Source organism: Pterocles gutturalis, unplaced genomic scaffold (assembly GCF_000699245.1).
Source record: "Pterocles gutturalis isolate BGI_N339 unplaced genomic scaffold, ASM69924v1 scaffold1732, whole genome shotgun sequence".
Taxonomy (NCBI): Eukaryota; Metazoa; Chordata; class Aves; order Pterocliformes; family Pteroclidae; genus Pterocles; species Pterocles gutturalis.
In genome coordinates, this window is record NW_010112406.1 from 16,897 (window position 1) to 30,971 (window position 14,075).

Consider the following 14,075-nt stretch of genomic DNA (forward strand, 5'->3'; position numbering starts at 1 on the left):
CTGCGTCCAGCTCTGGAGTCCTAAACACAGGAAGTTCATGGGCCTCTTGGAGAGAGTCCAGAGAAGGGCCATAGAGATGGTAATGGATTTAAGCTGAAAGAGGGTAGATTTAGACTAGATATTCAGAAGACATTTTTTAGTGTGAGGGTGGTGAGGCACTGGAACAGGTTGCCCAGGGAAGCTGCGGATGTCCCGTCCCTGGAGGGGGTTCAAGGCCAGGCTGGATGAGACTTTGAGCAACCTGGGCTAGTGGAGGGTGTCCCTACCCATGGCAGGGGGGGTGGAATTAGATGGTCTTCAAGGTCCCTTCCAGCCCAAACCATTCTATGATTCTATGACACTGACACTTAAGGAGTAGAAATGTTTATAAAAATCTAAGTTTGAGCATTTCTTAAGTTAGGTTGGTGCTTGGTTGAGTTAGGAGCTTAAGCCTGATGCCTCTGTTGCAGTCAGTTCATAGCACCTAAGTTAGAAGCTTCCTTCTCAATTAGCTATTTAGGGAGCCTAAAGTTGGAGAATATGGACATTTTGCATACATGCTTCTGCACACAGCTGTTGTGCATGTGTCATCTGAGTGCAGAAACAACTCATGAGTGAATTTGTGTTCGAAACTTGAACATTTTTTCTGCAAGATAAAACCTTGGATCTCCTTTGTACTGCCTGGTAGTAATGAGGGTTAACTATGTTCCATTTTTGAAAATGGATCAGTCTCTTAATTCTATGAAATTAAATAAATTCTATTAAATAAATAACCTATTACATCTATAAATAAGTCTATTAAATTAATTTTCAAGTGAGATGAATTTTGTTCTGACTCTGTGAATTTACAAATTCTGTTTGCATATTACTTTGTTTTTGTCGACACAGTCGTTGCCGAAGAGCATCGGAAAACTAAAGAAGCTGAACAATTTGAATGCCGATAGAAACAAATTAACATCTTTGCCCAAAGAGGTAAGTTTTGTGCAATTAACTCTCGCAGATGTGATCATACAAACAGAAAACTCTTGAGTTCAAATACCTACAAGAAGTGGCAGGCAGCTTTGATCCACTGGGTTTTCTTCCCAAACCGATGACAACCAGAAACTTGTCCATTAGATCTGAGCAACAAAATTCTGGATAGCAGCTGTCGTGATTTGGTGCCTTGGAAGTGCAAAATGTCTTTGCAGTTGAACAAGAAGGTTTGTTATTGAACTTCTTGTCTGTCGTAACAGTATATGAAATGAGGCTAGAATTTCTGTTGTGAAACTCAATACAACAAAGGCATTACAAATTTAGTCCAGCAGTAAATTCTGGAAAGAGATCAGGGGAAGCAGGGACTGCGAATTGGTTCTGTTTGCACTACTGTTTCTCTGTAATTTTTGACCAAGTAGTTCTCTCCCTTACTTTTCCTGTCTGTTTTTAACATGTGACTCTGAGGTTGTAGGTTTTGTTCATCACTTTCAGTCACTTCAGGAGCAGGTGGCAGCTGATGGATGGGAACTTAGACGAGTATCAACTCTTTCTAGTGAGCGCACACTTTTTGCTCAGGCCCGCTTACTTACGGAGCTTGGACAGCTTGAGGAGGCGTGAGGAGGAAGCAGAGTGGCTGGGAACTGGGAGATGGGGGAGGGCTGATGGTCTAAAGAGGAGGAATCGAGCAGGGGCAGATGATGCTGCTGTAGCACTGGCAGCAACTTCCACTGGCCCAGGTCTGAGCTGCCATAGGTCGGTCACCTAATCCGGGCTCCACAATAGCGCTTGTTGCTCCTTTACAGGTTGGCTTGTAAGTGTATGTTTGACAGGGACCGGAGGTGAGGGAGGGAAGAGATGTGAGAACTGCAGTTCTCTGGCAGGACTGTGTCTTCTCTGGAGAGATGCTGCTGGTTCTGAACAGAAAATTGCAGAAGGTGTACCCAAATGGGTTGTGTAAATGCTACCAAGAGGTAGGACCTTGGGAAAACCATGTTTCTGGGTTGGGATGTAACGGTAGTTTTGATCTTGCGCTCATTCAGCAGAAAATTTTCCATGTCTTTAAAAAGATCTTAATACATTCACCGGTGTCCTAAACTGTATATGCTTGAGATTCGTACAATTTTTTGTTTAGTCCATCTTTAAGAAGAATGTCTTTACAAAGATCTTAGTACATTGCACCGGTGTCCTAAACTGTATATGCTTGAGATTCGTACAATTTTTTGTTTAGTCCATCTTTAAGAAGAATTGCTGAGTTTGTTATAGTGTGTAAGGTTTTACTGATACAGTTTACTTCCACATTGGCCATTAATAGCTTGTGTGTATAAGGACTTAGTTAATGAAGTTCATGGTATTGGAGTCGGTGCACAAGGACGAGCAGTATGGCTTAGGAGGAGCAGGGACAGAAGCAGGTGAGAGGAGGCCTGGCTTCAAAAGCAGGTAGAGCAGGGTGAATATGGAGTGTGTCTGCTTGGGGGGTATAACAGAGTCAACGGCTCGGTGAGGGACAGTAAAGGGGTTGATGCTGAACAAGAAACTGGAGACTTGGAACCAGAAATGGGTTTCTGAGGTGGAAAGTGTTGCCCAGTCTGAGAAGGAGTTGGGGATATCAAAGGGTGAAGTGAAGAACAAGAACCTGTGTGAACATCAGTGCACATGAGAGAGAGGGGAGGGGAAAACTGCACAAGGGGTGGGATAAAGTCAAGGATGAGTTTGTGTTTGGAGGAGGCAGGTGATGAGGAAATGGAAAGTGGTATCTGGAATGAGGGGAGCTGGGGTGTTGTAGAAAGTCCAGGAAAGAAAGATGGGAGAGGGTGGTTCCCAAGGAGCTTGGCAGATAAATCGAGGAAACAGCTCCTTGGCATCCACTTCTTCCTGTAAAGGTCTCCACACCTATGTCTCTTTCTCATTAGACCAAACACTTTGAAATTACATTTGACATAAGACTTCTAGAATGTTTTGTTAAAATATGTTTTGCTCTGTGGATTTTAAAAATTCTTTTATTTCTTTATTTTTAAAGGAAGTCAGTCCTCCAGCTGGAGGGTTATATCCACCCTCTAGATCAGTAGATTTGAATTCCAAGCTAGTAATGGTAACAAATAGGAAGCATAAACCACTGATGCAATGGTTTATCTGAAAAATACTGTTAATATGTGTGTATTGCAGAACCTACTGTGTAACTAACAAGACTTTTCAGTTTCAATTTTTCAAATTTCGGTTTCAATTCCTTGTGCCTAGGCTGTGTAATAAAACACTTTTCCCTCAAGGTCTTTAGATTGCCTTCTAACAATGCTGAAATGCTAATTTCAAAACCAGAAAGAAATCTACTACTCTTTGCTCATGTTTTATCTGTTCCTGGAGTGGTATTCTCTTTGTGTAATATTTTTCTTAACCAGCAGCTTTTTGCTTTAAGCCAAATGTGAGCATTTCTGTAGTATAAGTTTTCTGTCTGAAATGCAGAGAATTCAGTGAAGAGTCCCATTTCGTAGCTCTCAGAGAACAATGTTCCATGTGAACAGAATGCACAGGTACAACAAGTGCTGTTTGCTGTTGTGCAAAGCATCCACAGGAGCAGCTGTGGGTGCTGATAATGGCAGAGATCCAGTGTGGAGTTTCTCTTTGGATGGCAGGAGAAACAATTTGGTGTTGTGGTGAAATGTTCAATTTCCATTTTCCTTCTCATCATTACTGACTTGTAAAAAAAAATACAAAATGCATTGGCAGAGCACTTAAGGAAAACTGAAAGATGTGTCACCCTTTTTCTCTCTGTTGGAAGGTTCTGCTTGACAGTGAGAAAGTATACCATTTTTGCCTTTTATTTTCATCTCAGACTGACTAATTAATATTTAAAGCTAGGCATGGGCTTCTGACAGCAGCCATTTTTGGCACCACTGCTTGTGCTGTGTGTTGCTTAAGATGTCTCCTGAGATAGTATGGTGAAGATTGGGGTCTCAGAGCTTTGCACATCAATCACTATCAGTACTTGTACACTGGTTCCACCTTCAGAGAAGCAGTTGGATGCAGAAGTCCAGTATGCACTGCGGATATGCTTGCTCAGTATCTTCCCCTCTTTTCCTTTTGCTTTCTCTTGTTCTTTCTCTGCCTTACAGAATGGCTAGAACAGCTGTGCATTTGTGGTCTTCATCCTTATTAGGAAATGGTTGTGAGACAGGCCTTTACAGGTTTCTGTTGGAGAGGGACAAAGACATAGTCCAGTAACATGTACAGAAAAAATGTGACTCTACTATAGAGAAGAGTACACGTTAACAAATATATCTACCTGCTGGTGTCTCTGTCCCTCCCTCCAGAATTGTTCCTGTAGCAAAGAGAGCCTTTATAGATGTGATGGCAGAAATTATATGCCTGCCCTAATATAGCCTGGTGAGATAATCTATGAATTCTAGCCTTTTTTGTGGTGGTGTGGGTGGTTTTGTGTGGTTTTGGGGTTTGTTTGGGATTGTTCGGGTTTTTTTGGTTGGTTTTTGGTTGTGTGTGTGTGTTGTTGGTTTTTTTTTTTTGTTTGTTTGTTTGTTTTTTTTTTTGTTAGCAGTTCACCAGGGCTGGATTTTGGGTCCGCCTGTCAAACCATTATGTTGACAGATTATTTCAATGCTCACTTGTAAAACCAGTCTACCTTTTGGTGTAAGATTTCTTGATTTGGGATTATTGAGGAGCTTGTATGCAAATACTCCTTCAAAGTTTCTTGGTTCAAAGGTTTCTGTATCTGGTGCTGATATATAAAGTAAAATGTGGAACTAGCTGAATGTCTGACCAAGACTTGAGTCACTGGCAGATTTCATCTTCAGTATCTCATCTTGCAGCTTGATCCCTCTCTCACTGAGTTGAGTGGTGAAACAGACTTCATCAAGAGCCGAGAATGTCTGAACCTGTTCGTAGTTAGAAATGTTTTTCCCCTTAAACTTGAAAGACCTGCCTGGTGACTCTTTGGTATTGAAATCCCACCCTGGCACTGAAACGCTGGCGAAACTGGTGTGTTGATTTTGGCACTTGCATAAATAACCTCCTTGGAATGTTTTCCAGTTCATGTGCTTTTGTTAATGAGTCTCTACAACCTGCAGAGATCTGGTAATGTGTCCTTCCTGGCTCTGAGGTATATTGAGGCTGAGAATTATTACTACAGTAGGTAAAATTGCAGGGGTTTTTTTGGCAATAACTGTGCTTTTTACTTTTTTTTTTTTTTTTTTTTTTTACAAGTTGGGGCTGCTTTGTTGTTTCGGGTTTTAAACTCTGTCCCATCCTTCCGCTCATTTGTTTAAAGGTATGTGTTTGTGTGTCTCAAAGAGAAAAAAGGCACTAAGGAAAAATGCAGGAAAATTTGTCTTGAGTTAGAGGGCGGAGAAGCTCTCTTGCTGTGTTCTTCCCATACTATTCACCAGTGGTGCAGGGAGTGTTGAAGTGAGTTTGCAGATTTCCCTACCCAATTTAAAGTTAATAATAACTGAATAATAGCTACTAATAGTGAATTGGACAGTTTCTTCCACCTCTAAATGTATTGTGTGCTTGCAATTAAAGAATTAACCTATTTTATCTGGGGCCAAGAAAAATTTTGACTGTATTTACTTTGAATCCAAACAAAATTTTAGTTATGACACACTGGAAGAGATTTTACAACAACAGCATAATAATAATTAATAATGAAAATGAATAACCCTTAAAGTTGCTAGAATGAAATAATTCTCAAGAGCATGACTTAGGCATGCACAACTAATTGGAGACCTTTTCCTGATGTCTAGCTCACTACAGAAGAACATGAGGACTTCTTTAAGTCTCCAGTCTTTGGAACAGTTACTCATGTGCCTAGAAATAGACACATGCTTGACCCCATTAACTGAAGTCTGTGCTTGAAACAAACTGTGCTTAACTGTTACATGGGCTTGTGGTCTCAACTGTGTACTTGGTGCCTATGCGGTGGTTTGGCAAACTCTGTTGTAAGCATGTGATCAAACCCTTGGAAAGCATGGCTCTTTGTCAGTTAATGACTGTCAGCCAAATCAGCAACATTCTGGTGCCGTATTACTTCATGGTGGTCACAGTGATGTTTTCCTTCCAGCATGCCATTTAGCGTGTGCACTTTGCCTCAGTGGTACCACTTTGTGTTTAGGTTTTCAAACGTTGGACCTGATGTCTTTCTGTACTGCTGGATGGGTGCCATCTTGAAATGACAAAAATTTTAGGGGTATTTTTGAACTGTTTTTTTTTCTCTCTGATATCTCACCCAATGCTGCTTGTTAGATGCCTACAATTTTTTACAAATTGCCTATTGACTGATAGAGCAAAGTTAAAATAACTGAAATTAAAATAACTTGGGAGTTCTAACCCTCTTTGGCAGTATAAGAATGTATGTTCTGTTTCCATTGTTGGCATGCTCTTGTCCGGTATGGGTAAAGAAAAATAAATTGAACATCTCTTGTATTTTCTTAATTGTTAGCCGCTTGGAAAATTATGGGTCAGGTAAATTGATAACCCTGTAAGTATTATTAAGTCCACGGTTCTACTGTTACCTTTCATTAAACTGCTTTAAATGCATGATGATTCAGGCTGACCAGTTCTGCTGCTGCATTTTTCCATTGTCAAAATTATAGAAGTTTTGGTCTCATCGGGGCTGCATGGCTTTACATTGTTTGTTTGGCTAAACCGTTTGGATATCCATGCTCCAAGACTGAATAACACAAACTTCATTCATGGAAAAGTGAACACTTTGTGTACAGTTAGGGCATCACTTGCCAGCTCATCAACATTCACTAATTGTGTCTCTTGCTTTTCACAGCTCCTCATGTTAGATACACCAATTAGACACTTAGTGTCTCTCTCTTTTTTTTTTTCCCCTGTAGGGCACTGTATTCTGTGAATGTGTCAAGGCACATTATTTAAGAATCTATACGCTCTTTACAGTGAATAGCAGAATTATTGCACTAAGAAATGTTTGCTCGTGATTTGAGTGCTAGTTTCTGATGGCTTTGATTCATGAGCTAAAGTGGCTAGCAGGGTTGCTGCTCCTAGCATACATGCCGAGCCAGGAAAGCTAATACTCTTGTGAAATAGCTGCATCTTAAAGTGCAGTGATTTAAGGGAAACCGTCCCAGATTTTGTTTTGTCAAGAATGTTGTGCTGTTACTTTGTGCTGTAAACAGCTTGTGAATCAGAAGCCTTGAGCATCTTAATTGCGGCTTTCTTCTGTTAAAGTGTAGTTATGATACAAAGGAAGGTGAGTGGCGTATAAATGCTCTGGTTATTTGTTTTATTTTCTAAGTCACAGTTGCATCCTTTTAAAAATGGCTTTTTCCTTGGTAAATAGTGTAGGTTAAATCAACATGATTTTTACTTTGGCTTTTGTGTTATATGTCTGTAATATCCAACTGGCTTTGGACTGAATTGTGGATTTTGCAAAGACAGAACTGACAGTTAAGTGGAACACACGTGTAGTTTCAGCTCAGATCTGGGGACTCCTGACCAAGGTGTAGTGACATGTTGGCTATATTGTGACAGAAGAATGTTCTTACGCTTGTGTGACTATAAGTCCTCTAGTTTTTGAACTAAGATCCTTCTGTAGGTTTGCTGTCTATAGTTAGGTTCTAAGTCTGCTTAACTTGAACGCTTCAAAAGGCATTGGGATACTTTGCCTCTAATACTTGCAGTAAGAGAAGAAACATTTTTTTTTTCCCCTTCTCATGGTGAGTTTTGGAACTGGCAAACAGCAGTGCTTTTTGAAGCTCAGTATGATAAGCAAACAAAGGTAAGTTGCCTTTGTGAACAGGAACAAAGAGTTACTTGAAACAGCTTTCAGGCTGCTAAAACTAATAATCTTGGTGTTTATAGGAGTAGTAATTGCCACCTGGAACAAAAAGGTGGAATGGGGGTTTTTTTATCAAATGTTGAGGGTTTATTTTTCTGAGAACATGGACCTTTGATGCAAACTATAGATATTTTAAGGGTAAAACTGAAAAAATCCCATCTTTTGTACCCAAAAATTAGCTTGAGAATGCAGATGCTTACATTTAGATAAATTGGTAGAGACAGAGGATATTATATTAAATTGGCCAGTTTGTATGGGAATCATCTTGATATGAGATGCTTCTGGTAAAACAGGGCATCCAAGGTGTTAGTCCTAAAGTCTTCTACTTTTTGTGAACTCTTCATTACTGTTGCAGACTTAGTAAATGTTGGGAGTTGGTTGCTTTATTTAACATTTTGCCTTGCCTAAAGCCCCATCGCACTTGCTTGTGTCTAAAGTTACTGTGAGGAAAGAAGGATTTAGCATGTAAAACATAGGGCTAGAAGAAGTTGAAAGTTAAAGCTAGTATTTTTTGTGAGGGTTGTCTACAAAGTGACATCTGTGGTTACTGATCTATTCCTGGCTGAGAAGGCTCTAAAAGGTAGGTAGAACCTGACCTATTTGTAAAGATGTACATTATTCCCAAATATATTAGAGAAACTGCTGCAACAGACTCGCTTCAGGTCAGGCTTCTTTTAAGCTAACACTTGTTTGCAGTCTGTACTTCTGGGTGAAGTGTCTGGCAGACATTGTAACTTGAATGCGCTCTGACATATTACATGACCCGTACTGCATGCCTTTGTTTATGCAATCATACTGCACCAAAACCAGACCTTTTTTTTTTTTTTTTTTCCTTCTCTCTTCTCTAATATAGATTGGGGGGTGCTGCAGTCTTAATGTCTTTTCTGTACGTGACAACAGATTATCTCGAATTCCCTCTGAAATTTCACAAGCCACTGAACTTCATGTCCTGGATGTTGCTGGAAACAGGTAAAGAGATTTTTATATCATCATGTTCTTTTGCTGGATTTACTTAATTCTTTCCAACAATAAAAGATATTACGTCTAAGAATGAAGTAACAAAAACCTAATTATGACGTTCATGTTAGTGTTAAGTTGAGATTGTCAAAGCAGTCTTCTCCCTTGGCCCAAAGTAGCATAAGTTGTGTGTTGTCCTGAGTATAGTTTCTGGATTGCTTTGACCCTGAGGAAAAGATAGGATTTTTAAAAAACCTCTGGAGTTTGTATATTTCTCAATTGAAACTGAGAGTCTAGGCAACTTGGTAGAGCTTCGGCTGAAACTACCAGCCTTAGTGTCAAGTAACATTAACATTGAGCATCTTAGAGATACAGTGCAAGTAACAAAGAATGCCACTTTGACCTTGCAGCTTCTCATTAATTTTAGGTGATGTGCTTCAGACACTAAAATGCAAAAAGGAGTGGATTGAAGCATAAACCAGCAAATTAGTTCAGTTGTGATTCTAAGTTAAATGGAAAACAAACAAACAAACCCCCCAAAAAACCCAAAGAGGAAAAGCAAATGACATTTTATTTATGCAGTATAGTTGTCTCATAGGCACTTAACATGTTTCTGTTCTGGCAGTTGTGTATCTATAAGGCTCCAGAGCAGAAGCAGCTGCTTTCCAAGGTATTTTACTGCAGTAGAAAAAGCTCAGCATTGTTTTATCTGTTATTCACAGCTACAGAGAGTTATGGTATAAAGTTGAACTGCAGATTCTTTTTAAAAGAATGGAGTAGTTGGAGTTTGATGATGACTGCAATGCCTTCTATTAGAGGCATTAATGTCAATCCTGTTTATCAGGGATATATACTTAGGAGTTGACTTCGTGACCATCTATTTAATCTCCTAGAGATTGCCCTGACTTTCTTACTTTTCTTTTTTGAACTAGGCTGACGTATCTTCCCCTCTCACTGACTACCTTAAAGCTGAAGGCTTTGTGGTTGTCTGATAACCAGTCCCAACCTTTGCTGACGTTTCAGACTGACACAGACCCTGAAACAGGAGAAAAGATTTTAACATGTGTATTACTTCCTCAAATGCCTTCTGAGCCTGGTTGCCAAGGTAAGTGCCTAGAGTCAGTTTTTCATTATGTTATAGAAGTACTTCTTTGTTTCCTCTGTTGTCTGTTCCATAAAGGTTTGTAAAACATTCATAAGCTCTCATGAGCAAATTAGCAAAGTTCTGGTTGAATTTTCATATTTAAGCTTTTTTGGTTTTGTAATCATGCTAGTTTTCAGAAGACTTCAAAAAACATGGCTGTGAGTGTTATTGAATATACAATGACACCAGCTACAATAAATAAAATACAGACCTGGAAGAAGAAGACCTAATCGTATCATAATTCTGAGGCTTGCCAATGAGTCAAGTAGTGGTGTCCGTATGTGTGTACATTGATTATACATCTTAAATACATATATATATAGTGCAAGTTGGTGCCTTGGCTTTCCAGCTACAATCTCTTTACCAGAAAAATAATTGTATAGCTAGTAATAAGCAGTAGATGTTTTACTTTTTAGCGAGGTAATTTTCTTTCAAGCAAAGATGCTGTACAGTAACTTTCTTATATTCTTCAGCAAGTGTAGAATTGCATTATAAGTTGCTTTTTCCTTTTGTACTGAAACTTGCCTCTGGGTCAGGTGGAATCATAAACGCTTTTTCACTGTTGGCTGGCTTCCTGCTCCAGTAGCTTCTGGATGTTTTTTGTCCTCAAGCTTTTATAGCAATGTGGGAACATTTAAGGGGATTCTTCTGAGCTAATATTTAAACTTTGCTGTAAGCACTGGAGAGTAATTTATCCCATCCAAGAACAGACTTCTAAAAGAAGCCACGTAGATTCTTCTCCACTGAGTACAAAGAGGGCCTGAGGAGAAAAGCTCAGCTGTAGATATCTGTATTGTAGGTACCCAAACTTACCTAGGTTAATTCCACTCTTTCAGTACTATGCAGCTGGAGCAAATAGAAACCATTAAAGCAGTAGAAGTGTAGAAGGGGCTCTGTTTTGTGTCAGCTTCTGGATTTTAAGAATACAAATTACATTAAGAATTAAAATAAGTCAATGCATTAACCTCTTTAGATTTACAGAAGGTTAAACTAGCTCAAGAAGAGTGGCTGAGGCAGGCTGACTTTCTCTAAAGGCCTCACTACTAGAAATCAGATTTCCTCCTCTTCAAATGAATCTCATGGCTTAAAGGGTAGAAGGCTTGGTATTAAGACTGTTGGATGTGCAATGAGGTTAGTAAAAGCAATGGTCCTGTGTCAGTAAAAGCAATGATCCTGTGTTACGGTATGCCGTTTAGGGAACTGGCTGATGTCAGATGGAAGCCATGGTCTGGAAGAAAAGCATGTGTAGTGGCAAGTGTACTATATAATCAGTACTCTAAAACTGCCGCAAACATGGAGCAGTCCAAGTACAGAAATTTCTCATTTATACAGAAACTATTTTTTGTGTGTACTTGATAACAGAAAATTAATGCAAGTTCTGTTTTCTGTCAAAAAAAATAGAAATAGTGGATTGTAAATCCCAGATTAGTGATTGGTTGGATTATTATATTAACAATATAGCGTGTTGATGCTTTGGACTTACTGTGAATCTTTAGTGACGTTTTGCTGTTCTAACAGATAACCTACCACGATGTGGTGCACTGGAGAGTTTGGTAAATGAAATGTCAGATGAAACATGGAACGAGCGGGCGGTGAATAGAGTCAGTGCAATTCGCTTCTTAGAAGATGAAAAAGATGAAGAGGATAATGAAATGGTATGTTATCCAAGCCTTTAGATACCTTCAGACACTGTGACTTTAATACAAAAGTGTGAAAAGTATCTGAGCGCTCTTGGTGTAAATATTTCAGCTGTGACTCTGTGCTTTTTGCATACATTTGTAGCAGAAACAGTTCATGTTGACTGACAAAGCTTTGCGTATTGACTTGAAATGCTTTTTTTTTTTTTTTTCTGCTTTGAATATAACTTTTATGTTCTGATGCAGGACAGTCTTTGTTTTGCTTTGCTTTCCTGTGTCTGCTCAGGATGTTTTCTTTCCAGAAACAAGATAAGATCTTTCTCTGCATCTGTGAAGCTTTACTGCCTGAAAGTATATAGGGTCTAATTTAGGATTTCAGCACTCTGGCATGTGTCTCCATTAAGTTTGCCATTGTTTGTCTCTAATTTCTGTTTCCAATCTTTCTTTCTCTCTATTTCTTCTTTTTTTTTTTTTCCTCCACCATTTGCATTGAAACAACCATACTGTCCACAGACAGCAAGAATGTTGCTTGTTTTCCACTTAAACAAAGGATGTGGGAACATCTGTCACTGTACTTATAAGACCTCCCCATTAATTTGGGCTCTGCATGTCCTGAAGATCAAAATGCAATGTGATCTTTAGCTTTTCTAACTTTCAGTAACAATTAAAGCTCTTTGTGAAGATTAAGACTCTTTCAATCAGATTTTCAGCATGCTTCTCCCATGCTCTAAAAACTTGCTGGTGGTCCTCATTAGAGCTCAGCTTGAGATACTTCAGGGCACTGTCTGGATTGTAACATACTAGAAACGTGGTCTTACTTTAAAAAGTGACTACAAAAATTATTGGTTGGTAGGGAAATGAACATTAAAGTTTTCACATAACATGATTACTTAATCCAAAGGAACAGAAACTAAATATCTCTGACAAGTGTGGTTCGTACACTGACTGATAAGGGAGTTCAGAAGGGTGCTTCCTAACAACTGTGCCAACCCAGGAATGTCCACACAATAACAAGGGCTGAGGTGTTAATGATAACTGCTTTCAGTCATGGTATTACAGCCTGACTTGAGGCAAGAACCTTTTCAGGGGAAAAAGAAGTTTATGATTGACCTGGGGAGGAGGAAGGGCGGATTTCCGAAGCAGTCTTGACCAATGCACCCATTTGTGGGTCATCACTTCTGCTGTAATTTGTACTGTTTGCATGTATGCCATTGAAAAGTAATTGCATGTATATATGTATTGTACTGATACATATTTGTGCAATTATTCTTGGTATTTTGTTGGTATCTAATTTGGATGCTAACTGGGGTTTTCCTTGTAAAAGTTTCAGCACAATGATGTTAGATGTTCTCGTGTCTAAGATGGGAGAGAAATGCTCCCTCTTCTTCCTTTCAAGATATTTGTTCTCAATTGAGAAGAGAACCAAACTGTGTGGTGGGACTGGAAGGCGTACAGAGCTCCACACAGACATGTATTTGACGCTGTAAAGAGATCTTGTGGGATTCTTTCAAAACCAGCTGAATGGTTTTTGTTTGAAATGAGATCTTAAATCACTTGGATGGGGTTTTTTTGGGGAAAAAAAAATTCCCAACTATATTTATGAAAGAATCTTCACTTCATAACTTGTAATTGTACTTCGCTTGAGTGGCTTTCAGATTAGTAGGTCAAGAGATGAAAAAATTTGCTCCTAGACAGTTCTTAAAACCTCTTTCACTTCTTCATAAACAAGCAGCTATAAAAATAACATTCAACACAGAGCATCGTAGTTTCAAAAGGAAAAGGGGGAAAAAGAAGAAAAAAATTGATACGTATATTTGGTATGTGAATGCTAAAGCCTTGAAAGTGTATGTTGTTTTTCAAAGAGACGAAGACAAAACCACTTATTGCGCTGTTTATTTTTAGAGAACACTTCTAAGGCGAGCCACTCCACACCCTGGAGAATTAAAGAACATGAAAAAGACAGTGGAGAATTTACGGAATGATATGAATGCTGCTAAAGGACTGGATTCAAACAAAAACGAGGTCAATAATGCCATTGACAGAGTGACCACTTCTGTGTAGAGTTTCATCTCCAGGTTTTACCTCCTGTGTCTTCCCCTGCTGTTGAAACGTTCCTGTCATCTTCTGGGACCTCACTGAGCCCCTTTTTGTTTTTAACCAGAACCTGCTTCATCGTCTTCATACATGTGAACAGTGCTGCCCACTGGAAGAAAGTGCCTTATTTCATCCAGGCAGTGAAACAATAATTTCCAAATCTTTATTGCTAGGCTTTTTAAAGTATAATACACTACTGTATGCAGAATACAATATTTTTGTCTTAAACACAGGGGAAATAATGCTTTTATTTTCCAGAGTTGCTGGGATATCTTTTTTCCCGGTGGATGGATGTTCTGGTGAGAAATATAGTTTTGTGGAAAATTGATACACTTTTTTATTTTTTTTGGCAGCTCAGATGGTGTAAATTTTAAATTTTTGTATAGGACTTTCATAACAAAATGATGTATTTCATTTTTAAGAGAAAATTTATCTTGAGCGGTACGTATTTTGGTATTTGTGGAAGAGAACAAGTTTCACG

The 14,075-nt window shown here is 39.0% G+C and overlaps 1 protein-coding gene across 1 annotated transcript in view; it reads left to right on the top strand.

The window, feature by feature from the left end:
- LRRC1 (leucine rich repeat containing 1) overlaps positions 1-13,574 on the top strand; it is a 28,956-nt gene extending 15,382 nt beyond the window's left edge. Inside the window, exons 8-12 of the mRNA XM_010074012.1 lie at positions 868-951; positions 8,616-8,731; positions 9,652-9,824; positions 11,382-11,518; positions 13,403-13,574. Coding sequence (XP_010072314.1) covers positions 868-951; positions 8,616-8,731; positions 9,652-9,824; positions 11,382-11,518; positions 13,403-13,561 — 669 coding nt within the window. The 3' untranslated portion in view covers positions 13,562-13,574. The remainder of the gene's footprint in view (positions 1-867; positions 952-8,615; positions 8,732-9,651; positions 9,825-11,381; positions 11,519-13,402) is intronic.
- Positions 13,575-14,075: the final 501 nt, after the last annotated feature.